Raw genomic sequence first — 14,074 nt, forward strand, 5'->3', positions numbered from 1 at the left:
AGCAACATTATGTAGATATAATATCTAAATTAAAATCTCTAAAATAAATCAGGACACTATGTGTATGATTTAAATTTACATTTATAAAACTTTACTTGGTGAACATCCCTTATCTTTGAAAATTACCTTTCATATAAACGCTATGAAACGGTAACCCTGATGAGGATCACACTGTGCCATCCCCACAGTCCAAGGTCATAGTTTTCCCAGCTTCCTGCTATCCCTTTTATCATTATTTCTATTTTTATTTTCAATAATATTGTCATTTATCTTCATTTATTTATTTTATTTTATGTTCTTCTGATTATTAAGAAGTAGTAATAGTAGCTGTGGTGGTGGTATTATTATTAATGATATTATTAGTAATAACAACAACAATAATATGTTGTTGAATAGTGTATAATCTATAATATCTATATACTTACATAATAACATTTGTGTGTTTTTATGTAGTTATTGTTATTTGTGTGTGTGTGTGTGTGTGTGTGTGTGTGTGTGTGTGTGTGTGTGTGTGTGTGTGTGTGTGTGTTTTGGCAAATAGTGGAAAAGACTTCATTTTTGCCCAGAATAGATTAGCAGACACTTGGCAGGATAGACCGCTTCACCACATTCAAGATGTGATTTGAATATTAACCTGAAGCGTGATATCCGTGTCACACTGTGAGAGCTGAAGGTAATGGGAGGTCAGCCAGAGGTTAAAAGAAAGTGTGAGCCATGCCATGAAATATGGGATGTGAGAGTAATGACGTTTCCAAATGTCTCCAAAAACTAAACATAGTTTGTGGAAAGTCTGAAGTTAAAGGAGCGCATTAAATGGAGAAAATATAAATAATGTCCCCAACTGCTGTTTTTGTAACAACAGACCTTTTTTTTCCCTTTCCTGGCCTGAAGTGGCTGCCAGGTGCTCTGGTACAACCTGGCTGCACTGGGTTTGAGCTTTTTCCTTCAGTGAATCTGACTCGCCTTGTACACAGCAGTATGAGGACAATAATGAGAAGCACAGTATTGATTTTCTATGAAAACACTACACTACTTTGTTGCATTTCCTTAACCTTGGCTTCCCTGAACTCAGAGCTGCCCAATTCAATTTTACTCTGTTGGATTCTCATGTCTCTCTCTCGCTCTCTCTCTCTAGGGAAAATTTCATTAACTCTTTTTTTTTTCCAGTGGTTGGCATCTGCGGTCCTACCCGCAGTTTAGTTAGGGGCAAAAAAGAAAACACGGCTAAAGTCAACATCGTTTTTCCAAACGGCACTCTGTCAGTACTCAGAGGGATGTGAGAAGGTTAAATTTACATGTGCGGTTCTGACAACTTCCAAAATATGACTTTTTACGTGACAGATCTGCACTGTCACTTCTCAAACACTCATGAATCCAGAGCTCGCGGAGAGCAGCCTCCCGCTCGCAGACGAGCGTCGACAGCCTGTGTTTCACGCTGCGTTTTAAGCTCATTTGGGCTCAACAGTCTTGGCAGGTCAAAGCAGAGCTGTAAGCACCATCAGACTTGTCACTGAGCAGAGCTTTTGGGATGTTGGTGGTCTGTTTAACAGGCGTAACATTTATCCTCTGTCAGCCTGGCAGGTGGTTGAACCAACACTGTGCCTCTGGATGGAGCTCAAAGTTAAGTCCTGCAACCTATTTGCCTTTTGTCACCATGAGCGCTATTGTTATATCAACTATGATGGATACGTTTAGGAATCTTCAGTGTTCCACGGATATGACACGTTCAATAAAATTGAATTCTACATTCTAGCTGAAAAAAAGGCTGTCAGAAGAGAGCGGTGAATGCAGGAGTTTCTTCCTTATAGTCCAGACTACAGAGCTGCAAGTGTTCAGCCCCCTGCCCAGTGTGTAAACTCCTGATGTAAACTAGGTCGGTGCAGAGAGAGAGCGCGAGCGAGAGAGATGCTGCTGGGAGCGTTGAATAATTCAGCCAAGTCCACTGAGCTCTGATAACACGAGCAGAACAACAGCAGTATATGGGCTCTGTGCAGCCGGAGAAGTGAATCGCTTCATATGGACAATGCATTGCACCCTGTGTGCAGTGATACTTAGATCTGTATGTTACAGCCTGATTAGAGTGGTATTAAATCCTTCCTCCTAATTTTTAAACGAGCAAAGGGCAAACAAAAAAAAGCTTAAATGTCCTCCTCGTCTACACCCCAGCGTAAGGCTTTGATCAGCATAACCTGCCATATGTCAGAGTATGTTTACTGCACTCCTATTATATGCAGAGGTTGTTAACTTTTACAACCTCTTTTGAATGATGGGGGAAGTGCACACGTCTTCACAAAAAACTGTTGAGGAAATCTCCTTTTTTTTTCTTCATTGCTGACTTTCTGCCGTGTCTGCCAGATCCAAGTGAATTAGATGTGGATGCAGACGTGCTCATAAATCTTACAAACACTGAGGTAACGTGTTTCAGACTTGCTTACCAGGTGTAATTTGTCAAGAATGGGTAACTCTATTCTACACAGAGCGTGCGCCCTTCCACCTCAGTGGCGTGCTACAGCCGATAGGGCTCAATGTTCAGTGTGGCATCACTACATCAGGCCATGGAAGAGATGTCATCGAGACCAAGACAAGACAGTCCAGGCTTTTCTTCTGTATTTTCAGCTGTGATAAGTCGTTGTTGGGTTTTTTTGTTTGTTTGTTTGTTTGGGGTGTTTTTTTGTATTTTAACGATTCGGGTTTGCAGATAATATTTCCTTGAGTAGCATTTTGCAGATTTCTGTATGTTAAAATGTGGTATTGCAACACGTGCAAGACAGTCTATGATAACTTCCTGCGCTGCTGCCCTCCAAAGGACTGCAAATACCAAGATTCAAATAAAAAGCTGATAATATGCGTAACTGTGTGTGAATTGTCAAATATTTTTTGCAGAATGAGCCAATCAGGGAGTCAGTCAGGAGGTAAATCATCCCTATTATCTTCACAAAACACTAACTGTAGGGAAAACATCTTCAGGGCTTAGGGATGCTGCAGTGACAGTAAGGTCTTATCACTGACTTTAACTGCATGCTAATTAAGGGAAACTTTCAGCCAACAATGCTGCTCTAATCTTAAGTAGATTCCCTTCAAGGAGTCTGATCTGTAAGCACAACACAGCTGAGGGAGCAGAGAAGACTGTCACTCTGATAAACAAGGAATTACCTCGACATATCTGCACGCTGCTACCTGATGGTGACGATTTACTGTATGTGTGATGATGTCAGAAAACAATGCAGAGAAATTACTTTCTCTTTTACTTTCTTTGCAGAGAAATGACCATAAGGTAAAATGATGAGGTTTTAGCTTGAATCACAGATCAGATTTGCCAAGTTTACCTTTCTTCTTCGCCTCCTCCTTCTTCTTTTTCCGCTGCTTCCTTTGTGGATTGCTACAGCAGATCATCTGCCTCCATCTCACCTTATCCCTAGCATACTCCTTTGTCACACAAACCCTCTAATAAACGCAGCTACAGGAGGCGGGGGGACAGTTTACTCCCAGTGACGAAGCCGAACCCTGGATAAATAGGGAGGGTTGCATTAGTAAGAGCATATGGCGTAAAATCCTCCCCAATTCAAACATGTTCATAAGAATGAAGTTTGTCATGTTAACACCTAATATTTGTGATATTGTGAACAAATCAGAAATATAGAGGTTATCCCTTGTTGGAGATGGGTGTAATCTGGGATACAACAAAATAATGGAGTAGGTAAAAACTGTGCTCTTTGGCTTTGCAAGTACTGTTAGGCTGCTACTTTCCTGTAGTGTTTATCCAACAAACATAACCTTTAACCTGTATCTTACATCTCTGCACCTGTGTTTTTTGTACTTTGAGAAAGGTTGAAATGGCAATACACATACACAATTCACCGTCCAGTTTGTGTTTTGGAAAGTTCAATGTCAGTATTACTATCTGATAATTCAGTAACTGTCTGGATTGCTTTGTTCAGATGTGATTAATGCCTGAAGTGTCCTAGGCACACAACACAGCTGCAGGACCATGGTTCAGCTGATGCTAAACTCTGACAGGTGGAGGAAGTTTCACAAGGTTTAGGCATAATAAAAAATGCTTTACTTGTTTAATCAAGGGGGGGGGGGGGGACTTCTTCATTAGTTGTAGACGTAGATGAAACTAAGAGAAAAAGAAGCTGAATGAGAAAAATGCTTTTTGGGGGCTTTAAAAGCAAAGATTGTAATTTTTCATTTTCTTCTTCCTTTAATTTGTGAAACTTTTCTTAGATGTTCAAATTTAATTGAATTCCTCTCTCAATATCTGTGAGAGTAGTATTAGTTTTTAATACGCTTTATTGGAATAATACCTTTAAGGACTATAAAATTAAACAGCACAAGGCTGTTTATGCAGCGTAGTGTTGTAATAGATGAATCACAGTTTGAAGAAATTCGCTGCAGATGGGTGAAAGTTTCTTTGCAGGTGGCCCTTGCAGGGATATCTGAAGTGTGCATGATAATGGAGCTGAGTTACCTCCGCCGCCTCCACACCCCCACCGCTACTCTCTCTGTGGCTCTCTGCTCAACACACTCCCACACGCTACCTCCCGCTCCCTTTATACTCAAGTCTGAATCTTTTCTCCTCGCTCGTCCTCTCTGTCACATCGGCTCTGGACTGTCACAGAAACGGCTTGTGATCCAAACCCTTCTCCTGTTCTCTTCACTTACATAAATGCCACATACTGTTGGAACCCTGAACCATATTTTTAGACTGGCATAGACAGGGCCGATAATGATGCCAGCCATCAACAGTCCTATTATGTAACATGGACAGGGAGAGGCGGTTGCACATGCGTGACACTTTTTTTTCCCCAAAACCACACTATATTTTTCTATATCTGGCAGGTTTGTTTGAGGACAGGTACAAGCCTTCACATGCACAGTAAACACTGAGCTGTGTGTTTGTGTACTGCGTCCACACTGCAGTGCTAAAAGCGATCTTTCAGCAACCCACCACATACTATGTTGTCTGGCAACTCTGCAGCAAAGCCCAACATGGATGTTACTTTAGTGTTCAGCCACCTGTGAATGTTTTTTTTTATGCCAGATCAGTTAAAAACCAAGAGTTTGCTTCATAAAAACTTTCAAAAGGCAAGACGATCTGTCAAATATACAATGCACATACATTTTAAAGGATTTAGGGATCCAGGAAGGTCTGTGAAGAAGGCCTGTGGGCTTTTCCTAAGGCATGAAAGATGTGACATACGTAGCTGTCTGGGTTTTATCAATTAAAGGGTACTTTCAGGACCATGGACAGCATCAAATTGGTGTTGCTTCCTCTACTGGGCATTCTGTACTTTTTCTGTACCTTCAAAAAGTTCTTGGAAGTGAAATACCTGGGGATGGAATCAGATCAACTTTCACATTCTCTGTTGTTTTGTCAGAGAGTAAAAGAGAAAAGGCAGGAAATCACTGACAGAAACGTTTCAGGGTCCTGTTCAGTATCACAGCAATAGAGGCTCTTTCTGTATTGAAAAGGTAGTTACATTTACCATTTAAAGAATTATTTAAAGCATTGATGAAGCAGGCAAATGCTGATGAAATACACAGGAGATAAGCAAAATATGAAGCAAAACTGAAATGTTTAAGAATCTGTCATTATTCCACTGTTATCTGCAGTTCACTGAAAGCTGGATGAATTAAGTACCAGTTCAATGAATAGAACTATTTGGGAAAATAAAACTTGAATAAAAGTCTACATGATCAAGGACCTTCAAGACTTTATTTCTCCACAGCTATGTGGAGAAATGTGTAGTAACACATTTGGAGTAACCAAAGGCTGATTTGATTTTGTCAACCTATAAATAATAACTTCAGCATTTATAATTACATGTATAAATATTACATTAAGATTACAAGACAGTATAAAACATGCCCATGACTTTGCTCAGGACCAAGTACCCGATCTGTGCAACAAAACGCCACACATAACTCTGTATGAAATAGAATCATAGCAAGAAAAGGTAAATGGACTGACACTTGTGTACCTGTGCTTTTCTCTCAACTGGAGCATTCCAGTTGGAGTGCTTTTAGCTAACATTCTAACACTTTTGCCCTAATGAATGCATCAGGGGCAACTTTAGGTGTCCAAGGATACTTCAGCATGCAGACTGGAGCAGCTCGGGATCAAACCTCTGACTTTCCGATTAGTAGGGGTGGGTGTGGCTCAGTGGTTCGGTTCCCCATCTGCTCATACACATGCATACCTCAAATTGCTCCAAACTGCTCTTCAGCAAGTTATGAATGTGTGAGAATGTTAGTTGGTTTATACCATTTTTATCATTCATAGCTTAGCATGTTAGCATAGCATATCACTAAAATGTCTTGATGCGTGTTCAAAAATCCAGGTACGTCCTGGACTACAGGTAAATCACTGTAGTCTTTATGCCCAGCTGGGAAGAAGCCCCAGGATATATCCAAAACCCACTGGAGAGATTATATTTCTTATCCGGCCTGGTCTGGGAACACCTCACCCAGCAGGAAGTGGAAAGTCTAGCTGACGAGAAATTTGTCTGGAATATCTTGATTAGTTTGCTGTCACTGCAACATGACCTTGGATAAGTGGAAGAGGATGGATGCTGTAGTCTTTCCACGAAAGATGTCTGCAGTTAAGTTATTAGCAGTCCATAAAAGATTGCAAAGATTTTTTTAAAGAATTTACCTCCTAATTCCCACCATTATGGCCTTGATTTTTACCCTTGACTGTTTACAGCATGCTAGAACAGTGAGGCAGTGGTGAGGTGTGTGGTATGAGTTACAGATAGGCTCAAGGTGGGCATACGGTTACATTAGGGATCATCTCTGAGCTCAGGGATGAATTTCCATGGAAATTTCCACGCAGATGAAATTGCGAATCTGTAGTGAGAGTAATGAGCAGGTGGAAGAGAACCTGGAGAGGTGGAGGCATGCTCTGGAGAGAAGAAGAATGAAAGTCAGTAGGAGCAAGACAGAATACATGTGTGAATAATAGAAAGAAAGGTGTAACAGTGGAGCTGCAAGGAGTAGATGTAGTCAAGTTAGATGAGTTTAAATACCTGGGATCAACCATATAAAGCAACAGTCAGTGCACAAGAGAGGTGAGGAAAAGAGAGGCAAAGTAGAGCAGGTGGAGACAAGTGTCAGGGGTGATTTGTGACAGAAGGATAGTAGCAAGAGTGAAAGGGAAGATTTATAAGATGCTGATGCTATGATGTATTCTTTGGAGATGGTGTCACTAACAAAACGACAGGAGGTCGAGTTGAAGATGCTAAGATCTTCACTGGGAGTGACCAGAATGGACAAGATTAGAAACGAGTACATCAGAGTGAAGTCTGGCTGAGATGAATAAATAGTGGATACAAAGGAAGTTGACACAGAGAATGCTCATGGATGTAGTGAAGGAGGACATGTAGAGGGTTGGTGTGACAGAAAAGTACGATAGGGTAAGATGAAGGCAGACGACCCACTGTGGGGAGTCCTAAAAGGAACAGTGGAAACGAAGAAGAAGACTGTTTTCAGCATACTTTCAAATGCACAAAGACATGCAATGGGACCATTAAAAACAAGAGTGGGTGTTTAGGGTGACACATTCTTTCCACAAAATAGGCAATCTTTTGTAGAATGTAGAAATTTGGAAAAGACAGAGGGAAAAAAGCACTAAACAAAGGATACACTTTTAAAACCCATGCTCTAGGGGGAAAAGGTTAGCACTAGCCTGGGAGCAAAAGAGTGAGTAAAAGGAGGGAACTGTAATATAAACATGAACAAGAGGCACATTTAAAAGGGAATTAACAGCAATAAATACAAGATCCAATAAACAGAATGTAGGTCAAGCAGAAGTTAATCAAACAAAACTGAAATGAACAGAGGTTTCAGCGTGACACTTCAGGATGCTGACAAACAAACCAAGTTTAATGCAGGGATTGATTGCCGTGTGTTTCTCTCCAAATGAAGCTTCTTACCGAGCAGGTAATTAGGAAGTGAGCAGATGCTAGTATTGAGCGCTCCGAGCGCCTGAAAGAGAGGCAGTAATTGTTTTCTGTTGATTACAGGGCCTTTTGACAGAAAAATGGGTCACTGCAGCAGTGACCACTGGCTTGCCTGAGAAGACCTTCCAGGACACTGTTATAACAGTTAATAGTGGGGAAGTGAGAGGATCTCCAAAGCTGATTTCACGTCCACATGTAAAACACGTGGCTGTATAAAGTGCCAACATGCTTTGCTTTTAACATGAAGTAGCATTTATGCAACTTATATACTTTTTCATATTTATTAAAGTCATGGTTTTTGCTGTTATTTGCTCTCATATGACCAATAGTTTGGTATTTATAATAATCTGACAGGTTACTTGTGTCACTGTTACACTCACATACTTTCACTTTAAACTATAGAGTTCTTTTTTTGTCCTTTCCTTTCTTTTTTGTCTATTTCCTTGTGTCTGCTTCAGTATTTCAGTGGTAAAATTTTGCTTTTTTGTTTAAAATAGTGTGAAATGCATTGTTTTTCTTAAATAACTATACTATTACTAAAGGTATAATTTTGTGAAATCCCATAGAAGGAGCTCTAAGCTTTTCTTTTTGTTCTTTTTAAAAATAAAAAATGCATTTAGCTCATGAAGAGTAACAACTTGTCCTGTACATGGATCGGCATGGAAGACACCCTAATTTGCTTTTGTTGAATACTAGCTCCATCTGCTGGTTACAGTTTCACCACTTCTAGATATCAGCAGGCAGTCCTCCCTTACAGCGACCTGTCAGACTCTTATGTTAAGGAGAATTCGTTAACTTTAAAGGTTTGCAGGCTTGTCGCCGCTTCATCTCTGTGACGTACTTTTACCGCTATCACAAAAGCAAACGCTTTAATTTATGCTTGGTAATGTAGCAGATTAAGAGCTCAAAGATAAATACAGACGCTCCTTGTTCTTTTACTGCACTTCAACTCCTCTTGGTTGCACTAACTGTTGCCCTGACAACCTTATGTCACCCTGTGAAAGTTACAATATCCCTCTGTCTCAGCTCCGCTCATCTGCTCAGCTGATTACGTCTACAGTATGTGACCCTGAACGGCCCTTTTATCTGACTGTGAACCAATTTGGCTTCCTTTCCCTGTAGAAAATCTGTAATCTATCCATGACTTCAGAGGCATTATATGGCCTTGGATTCATTTCCTGCAGACTTACTCTAATCTAGGGAACTACTACATCCCTAACCTTAACCTTAAGGCATGCCGTCACCTTTAAATTTAAGGATTTATGTTATAGCGACTTGTTTATGTTCATGAAAGGAAGCCATGTGCCCAGAATGTAACAATGTAAACAAAATGAGGTCCCCACAACATGAGTAAGACCTGCTCACCACACACACACACACACATTTTCTTGTCTATCTTTGTGAGAACATTCAGCAGTGTGATATATTTTCTAGCCCCTTAACCAAGTCCTAGGCATCCAACTAAGAAGTGCGTTTGGTTCACTTGTTTAGGCTATACTTTAAACCTATTAAATTTACTTCTAAAACAGTAAAAGCATAACAGTGCCTCAGTATTTTGCTTATGTTGGAAATGTTGGCATAAGATCCCATATACACATGTGGATTTTTCTGTCACTGAAGGAAGTCTGGATCTGATTATTGTGAGGCAAAATCTGAAGTTATATAAAAAAGAGGATTTTTTTTTTTATATCGTGATGATGAATCAATTTATATGACGTGGTCTTGCCAAAGACGGGTGTGGTCTTTTGTGAGGCTGTAGGGAAATATTTATATAATCATATTTTTTTCTATTAAAGAAAAGGGTCTGATTCAATGTGGTCCCCATTAAGACATCATTTAGGCTATGAAAAGATAAGAAGGAATAAATTGCTTTACAATGTTGTGGTGTGTAGATCCTGTTGACCCTGTCCTATTAATGCTTGTCTACTGAGGAAAGAGGTCCAGGCAGTTTTACTGGAATGCCTATCAGCGGGCAGCTGGCTTGTTAAATACTCTCCAGAGATTTGGTTTTGGGGTTGTTGTTTTTTTACAAACATATGGCAGTTTGTTTCCTTTTTTACTCAAACACAACAACAATGCTTTTATTTGTTGTCCTCCAAATGGAGCAGCGGAGTCATAATAATTAACATTTTTCACATATGATGTTCTGTTGTTGGGAGGGAACAAAGGACGTTTGTTTCCACAGCACTGCAAAAACAACTCACATGTCTGCTGATTCAGAGTTTGCATAGGATATGATGTACAAAGCTAAACTAAATCCAAGGTCAGCGTTTCATAAATGCTTTTCCCAGTCTTTTAAACTTCATCCATACTGGAGAAATATTCTTGAATCTGGAAGAAGTAAGAAAAACCACAGTTATGTAGCGAGCTGGGCCGTGGCTTCTATTTTGTGGCAGATCCTCCCCCTCGTCTGGAAGCTGTTGAATTTTTCTCCAGATGTGGCGGCCCGATCTCTTTAATGATACACCAGAGTGCAGTGCAGGCGGAGAGTTAACAGAAGTAGAGGTTGAAAATAACATAAACGAGACTGCTCGAGAAGCAGGGCTGGAAAGTAAGCTTGTTGTTTAAGTTTTATGTTTGACTACTGTCGAAAAACAAGACTTATTTTCATTTAAGGAGATTTAATTTACATTTGGGAGAGAGAGGCAACATCTGCAGTATACATGCAATTTATTGCACAATCGGGAAGATGTCTCAGTTTTCCAGCTTAGCTCTGAATCTCCATTTTTTTCCCCTAAAAGGCAATCTCTGAGATTATCCAATCTTTGGACAGCATCACTGAAATGGAGAGAGTCAGTAGTAGGAGGTTTTCATACTACTGTAAATGTGATCAGGATGCCACACAGGCTCTTCTGTCATGATGAGATGTAGCTAACTGCAGCTGAGAGTGTATGGAAGAAGAGCTATTTTTATATTTCAGTATCATTTTACTTTTAAAAGTTTGCAGGTTAAGTAAGATTTGCCGACATGCTGCGTGTGTTCTCTAATAATCAGTGACCAAGACAGGAATTTCCTCAATGAGACATTTGAGACCTGCAGGCCGACTTGCTTTTTTTCTACTCTCACATTGCCAATTTCCTAAACGACAGGTGTCTTTGACTTGGTCAGCCTCCAGAGAGAACAGGTTGCACAGCTGTCTGGCACACACTTGCATGTGCACACACACACACACAAGTAAGAAAAGAGAGAGAGAAAATGAGGCATTTAATGAAAGATGGCAAACAAGTTTTTTTTCTTTGCTTTGGTGCACTCTGGGTTTTTGTTGGACAGCTTTGGCACTGAGGTGCTCCTGTCATGTCTTTTGTATGCGCAAGTGGACCAAACAAAAGCTTATTGAGGAATCTCTGGGAAGCCTGAGCTGTTGGAAAGGAATGCCCTCTCTCATGGTCCAGCACTTTAATCTTAATCATTCACTGGAGGAGGGGGGCTCCTGCATCAGGGTGACAGGAATTCACTCACTGTTGGCCCCAATAAAATCTATTAGGTGAAGAAGGGAAATAGGCTGGTCATGTTTCTGATACAGACAAATTGGACTAATTCTTCCTGTTAGCCTTTCAAAATGACTCCCTATCTTTAAAGGGAACACGTGAATATTTACGTATATTTCCCTTTTTTGGGGATTGGTTGCTTAAATCCATGAGAATACACAGGCAGATGTTATTTTTTTTAGCAGTAGACACAATGGAGGATGTGTGTTTCCCCCTATAAGAAGGCGGAGTTTTCTCCCTGGGGTCCTGAGCCAAACTTGGTTATGTAAGGGATACACAGTTTCTCATCTTGATTTGGAGTTACTCGAAAGTTTACTGCCGTTTATTTTAACAACCTGTCTGTAGAAACATTTTAAAGAAAAGCTTCGTTTTTTGCCAAAGAACTGCCTTCCTATCGTAAAACTAATTGAAGACTGACCTTAACCACTGCCAAGGACCACGCTTTTGTTGGTTAATATTCAACTGCAAAAGCGCTTGCCGTGCCTCAGGAGCAATTTGGAAATGAGACTACACTAGCAGCCCAGACACACGGACATGGGCTCGGGTACAAGCCGAGGAAAAAGAGTCGCACCTGCTTGTGTCAGCGAGGTAAACGTGACCAAAACGGGGACCGATGTCGCTTCACCTCAAAAGGACAGCCGTCTGTTCAAGCCTCTTAAAATTCACTCAGTTTTGCGCAATGTGCGTAACCGCGCGCAACCTGACTGCCACAGCGAAGGGCAGGATTCGGACTTTTCTGGGAATGAGGAGGATATTGATGGAGAACTGGACACAGTTATGGCAGATTACACAGAAAGAGAGAGCGCTTCGGTAAAGAAGACCCCTCCGAAGAAGACGTTCATCAGATCCAAAACATACGGACTGTGTCATTTCAGCCAGGAGGACGCTGAAGACGACTTCAGCTCTGCTCCGAGGCTCCGAGCGTCAGGAAGAGACCAAGAGCCACGTGTCGCACACAGTGTGTCAAGAGATGTAAACAAGAAGGGCAACTCTGCCTTCGCACACGTTAAAAAGCACACATCTGGGTGTACCACCGAGCACAATGTAAGGACTTTTAAATTTCTACTTTTAAGTACTTTTGCCAGATTGTAATCCAGTTTATGAGAACAAAAGTATGCTTTTAAAGTAACAATAACCGCGAGTTATTATTGAATGAAACACATAATATCCATCCTTCCCTCTCTGCTTTATGTCAGTCCTCCTCACAGGGCTGTTTGACAACAGAGGCTTTGTCGGAAGACGTCCCCACATCAGAACAACAACCGTAAGTAGGCAACTTAAATAAATTATTCATTCCTGACCTCAGTGGAGGAAAAATGCGCAGAGCCAGATCAAATTCACCTTAAAGGAATCGAAATACCAAATCCATTATTCTCAGAGCGTATCAGATACGCCAGATGTTTGCAAGCAGGGGAGAAACAGACAAGTGTCTATTGTTGAAGAATGCCAAAAAGAAAAACATTCATATTTCCAACTTTATTCCAACTTTCTCACAGCGCCATTTTTGTTTTGTTAGTTTTGTTTTGTTTGGGCCTCTACACTCTGAGCGTTGGGTTAAACTGTTTAAATATGTGTCACATTTTCTGTTTGTAATCTTCACCTTCCTGATGTGGGTCTCTACATTTCCCAGGACGTTTGATAGCTGCCATGGCTCTTCTCTCACCACGCCAGTCATCCTGTATGATGGATCAGAAGAGGAGCTGATGGATACCATTGAAAGAGAGTTTAGTTGACCCTCCGAGCTAAGAAAGCTCTTTTAGCAAGCTCTCATGACAGGAAACCGTTTGTATTCAAAGAAAGGGAACCAGGGTTTATTCTGACAAATTTCCTGCTTGCTGGAAAGGCTGCACAATCTATATTTATGCAGGGTTGCCAGGAAAAAAATAATGAACACAGTCTGTGTTGAACTTAAAACAGCATCACTCCCAGTCTGTGCATTTAGCCAAGTCTTATTTAACAAGATGCAGCAGTAATTACAGAGTTAAAACACCAGCTTGAATATGTGCCAGGAAGTTCTCCTCACACTCACAAGGGTTGGGTTTCTGAAGCAGGTAGGGTGTTACTGTCCAGCTCGACTCCTACTGAGCACTCATTTGCTACCTATTACTAACATGGTTTAACATGTCTGTTTAATGAGACAACACAGACCCTTTCTGCCAGTTCTGTAAATGTCAGCAGGAGAGGTACATGCTTGTGATCTTTTAGCAGTAAAGATGGACTTGTTTCCACCAGCGGTTTTGTGTGAGCATAAAGTGTTCAGGGCTTTAGTTTCTCATGTAGCAAACCCTGCCAAGGTATGAGCAGAGAATGTTTACCTAACATTTCCTTCCTGACCGCAGCTCCTGCACTTTCTCCACCCTGCGAGAATGTGGCTACAGAGAGACTTTTAGTTGGGCAAAGTCTGTTTCTGCTGACACAATTCAGCCATTGAAACACTTCAAAATAAAAGCCTGCTGCCACTTAGTGGCAGAATGCAGAAGTTGTGTGCATGAATACAAACGTGAAATTTTATCAAACTTTTTAGAGGAAATTTCCAATATGAAAATTTGGAAGCAGAGTTAAAAAAAATTTGTGTGTGTTTGAAATAAAAAAGCAGAAAATGTCGAGTTGTTGGTCATGTGA

General features: G+C 40.7%; 1 protein-coding gene across 1 annotated transcript; it reads left to right on the top strand.

The window, feature by feature from the left end:
* The first annotated feature begins 11,696 nt into the window (after window positions 1-11,696).
* LOC146686383 (uncharacterized) lies at window positions 11,697-14,058 on the top strand. Its single transcript, XM_085441095.1, has 3 exons — window positions 11,697-12,496; window positions 12,649-12,716; window positions 13,083-14,058. The coding sequence occupies exons 1-3, from the start codon at window positions 11,987-11,989 to the stop codon at window positions 13,183-13,185; spliced, it is 681 nt and encodes a 226-aa protein (XP_085297221.1). The 5' UTR covers window positions 11,697-11,986; the 3' UTR covers window positions 13,186-14,058.
* The last annotated feature ends 16 nt before the right edge of the window (window positions 14,059-14,074 follow it).

Source organism: Copadichromis virginalis, linkage group LG19, assembly GCF_057382275.1.
Source record: "Copadichromis virginalis isolate Kocher_CV1m ecotype Utaka linkage group LG19, C_Virginalis_male_GT1.1, whole genome shotgun sequence".
Lineage (NCBI taxonomy): Eukaryota > Metazoa > Chordata > Actinopteri > Cichliformes > Cichlidae > Copadichromis > Copadichromis virginalis.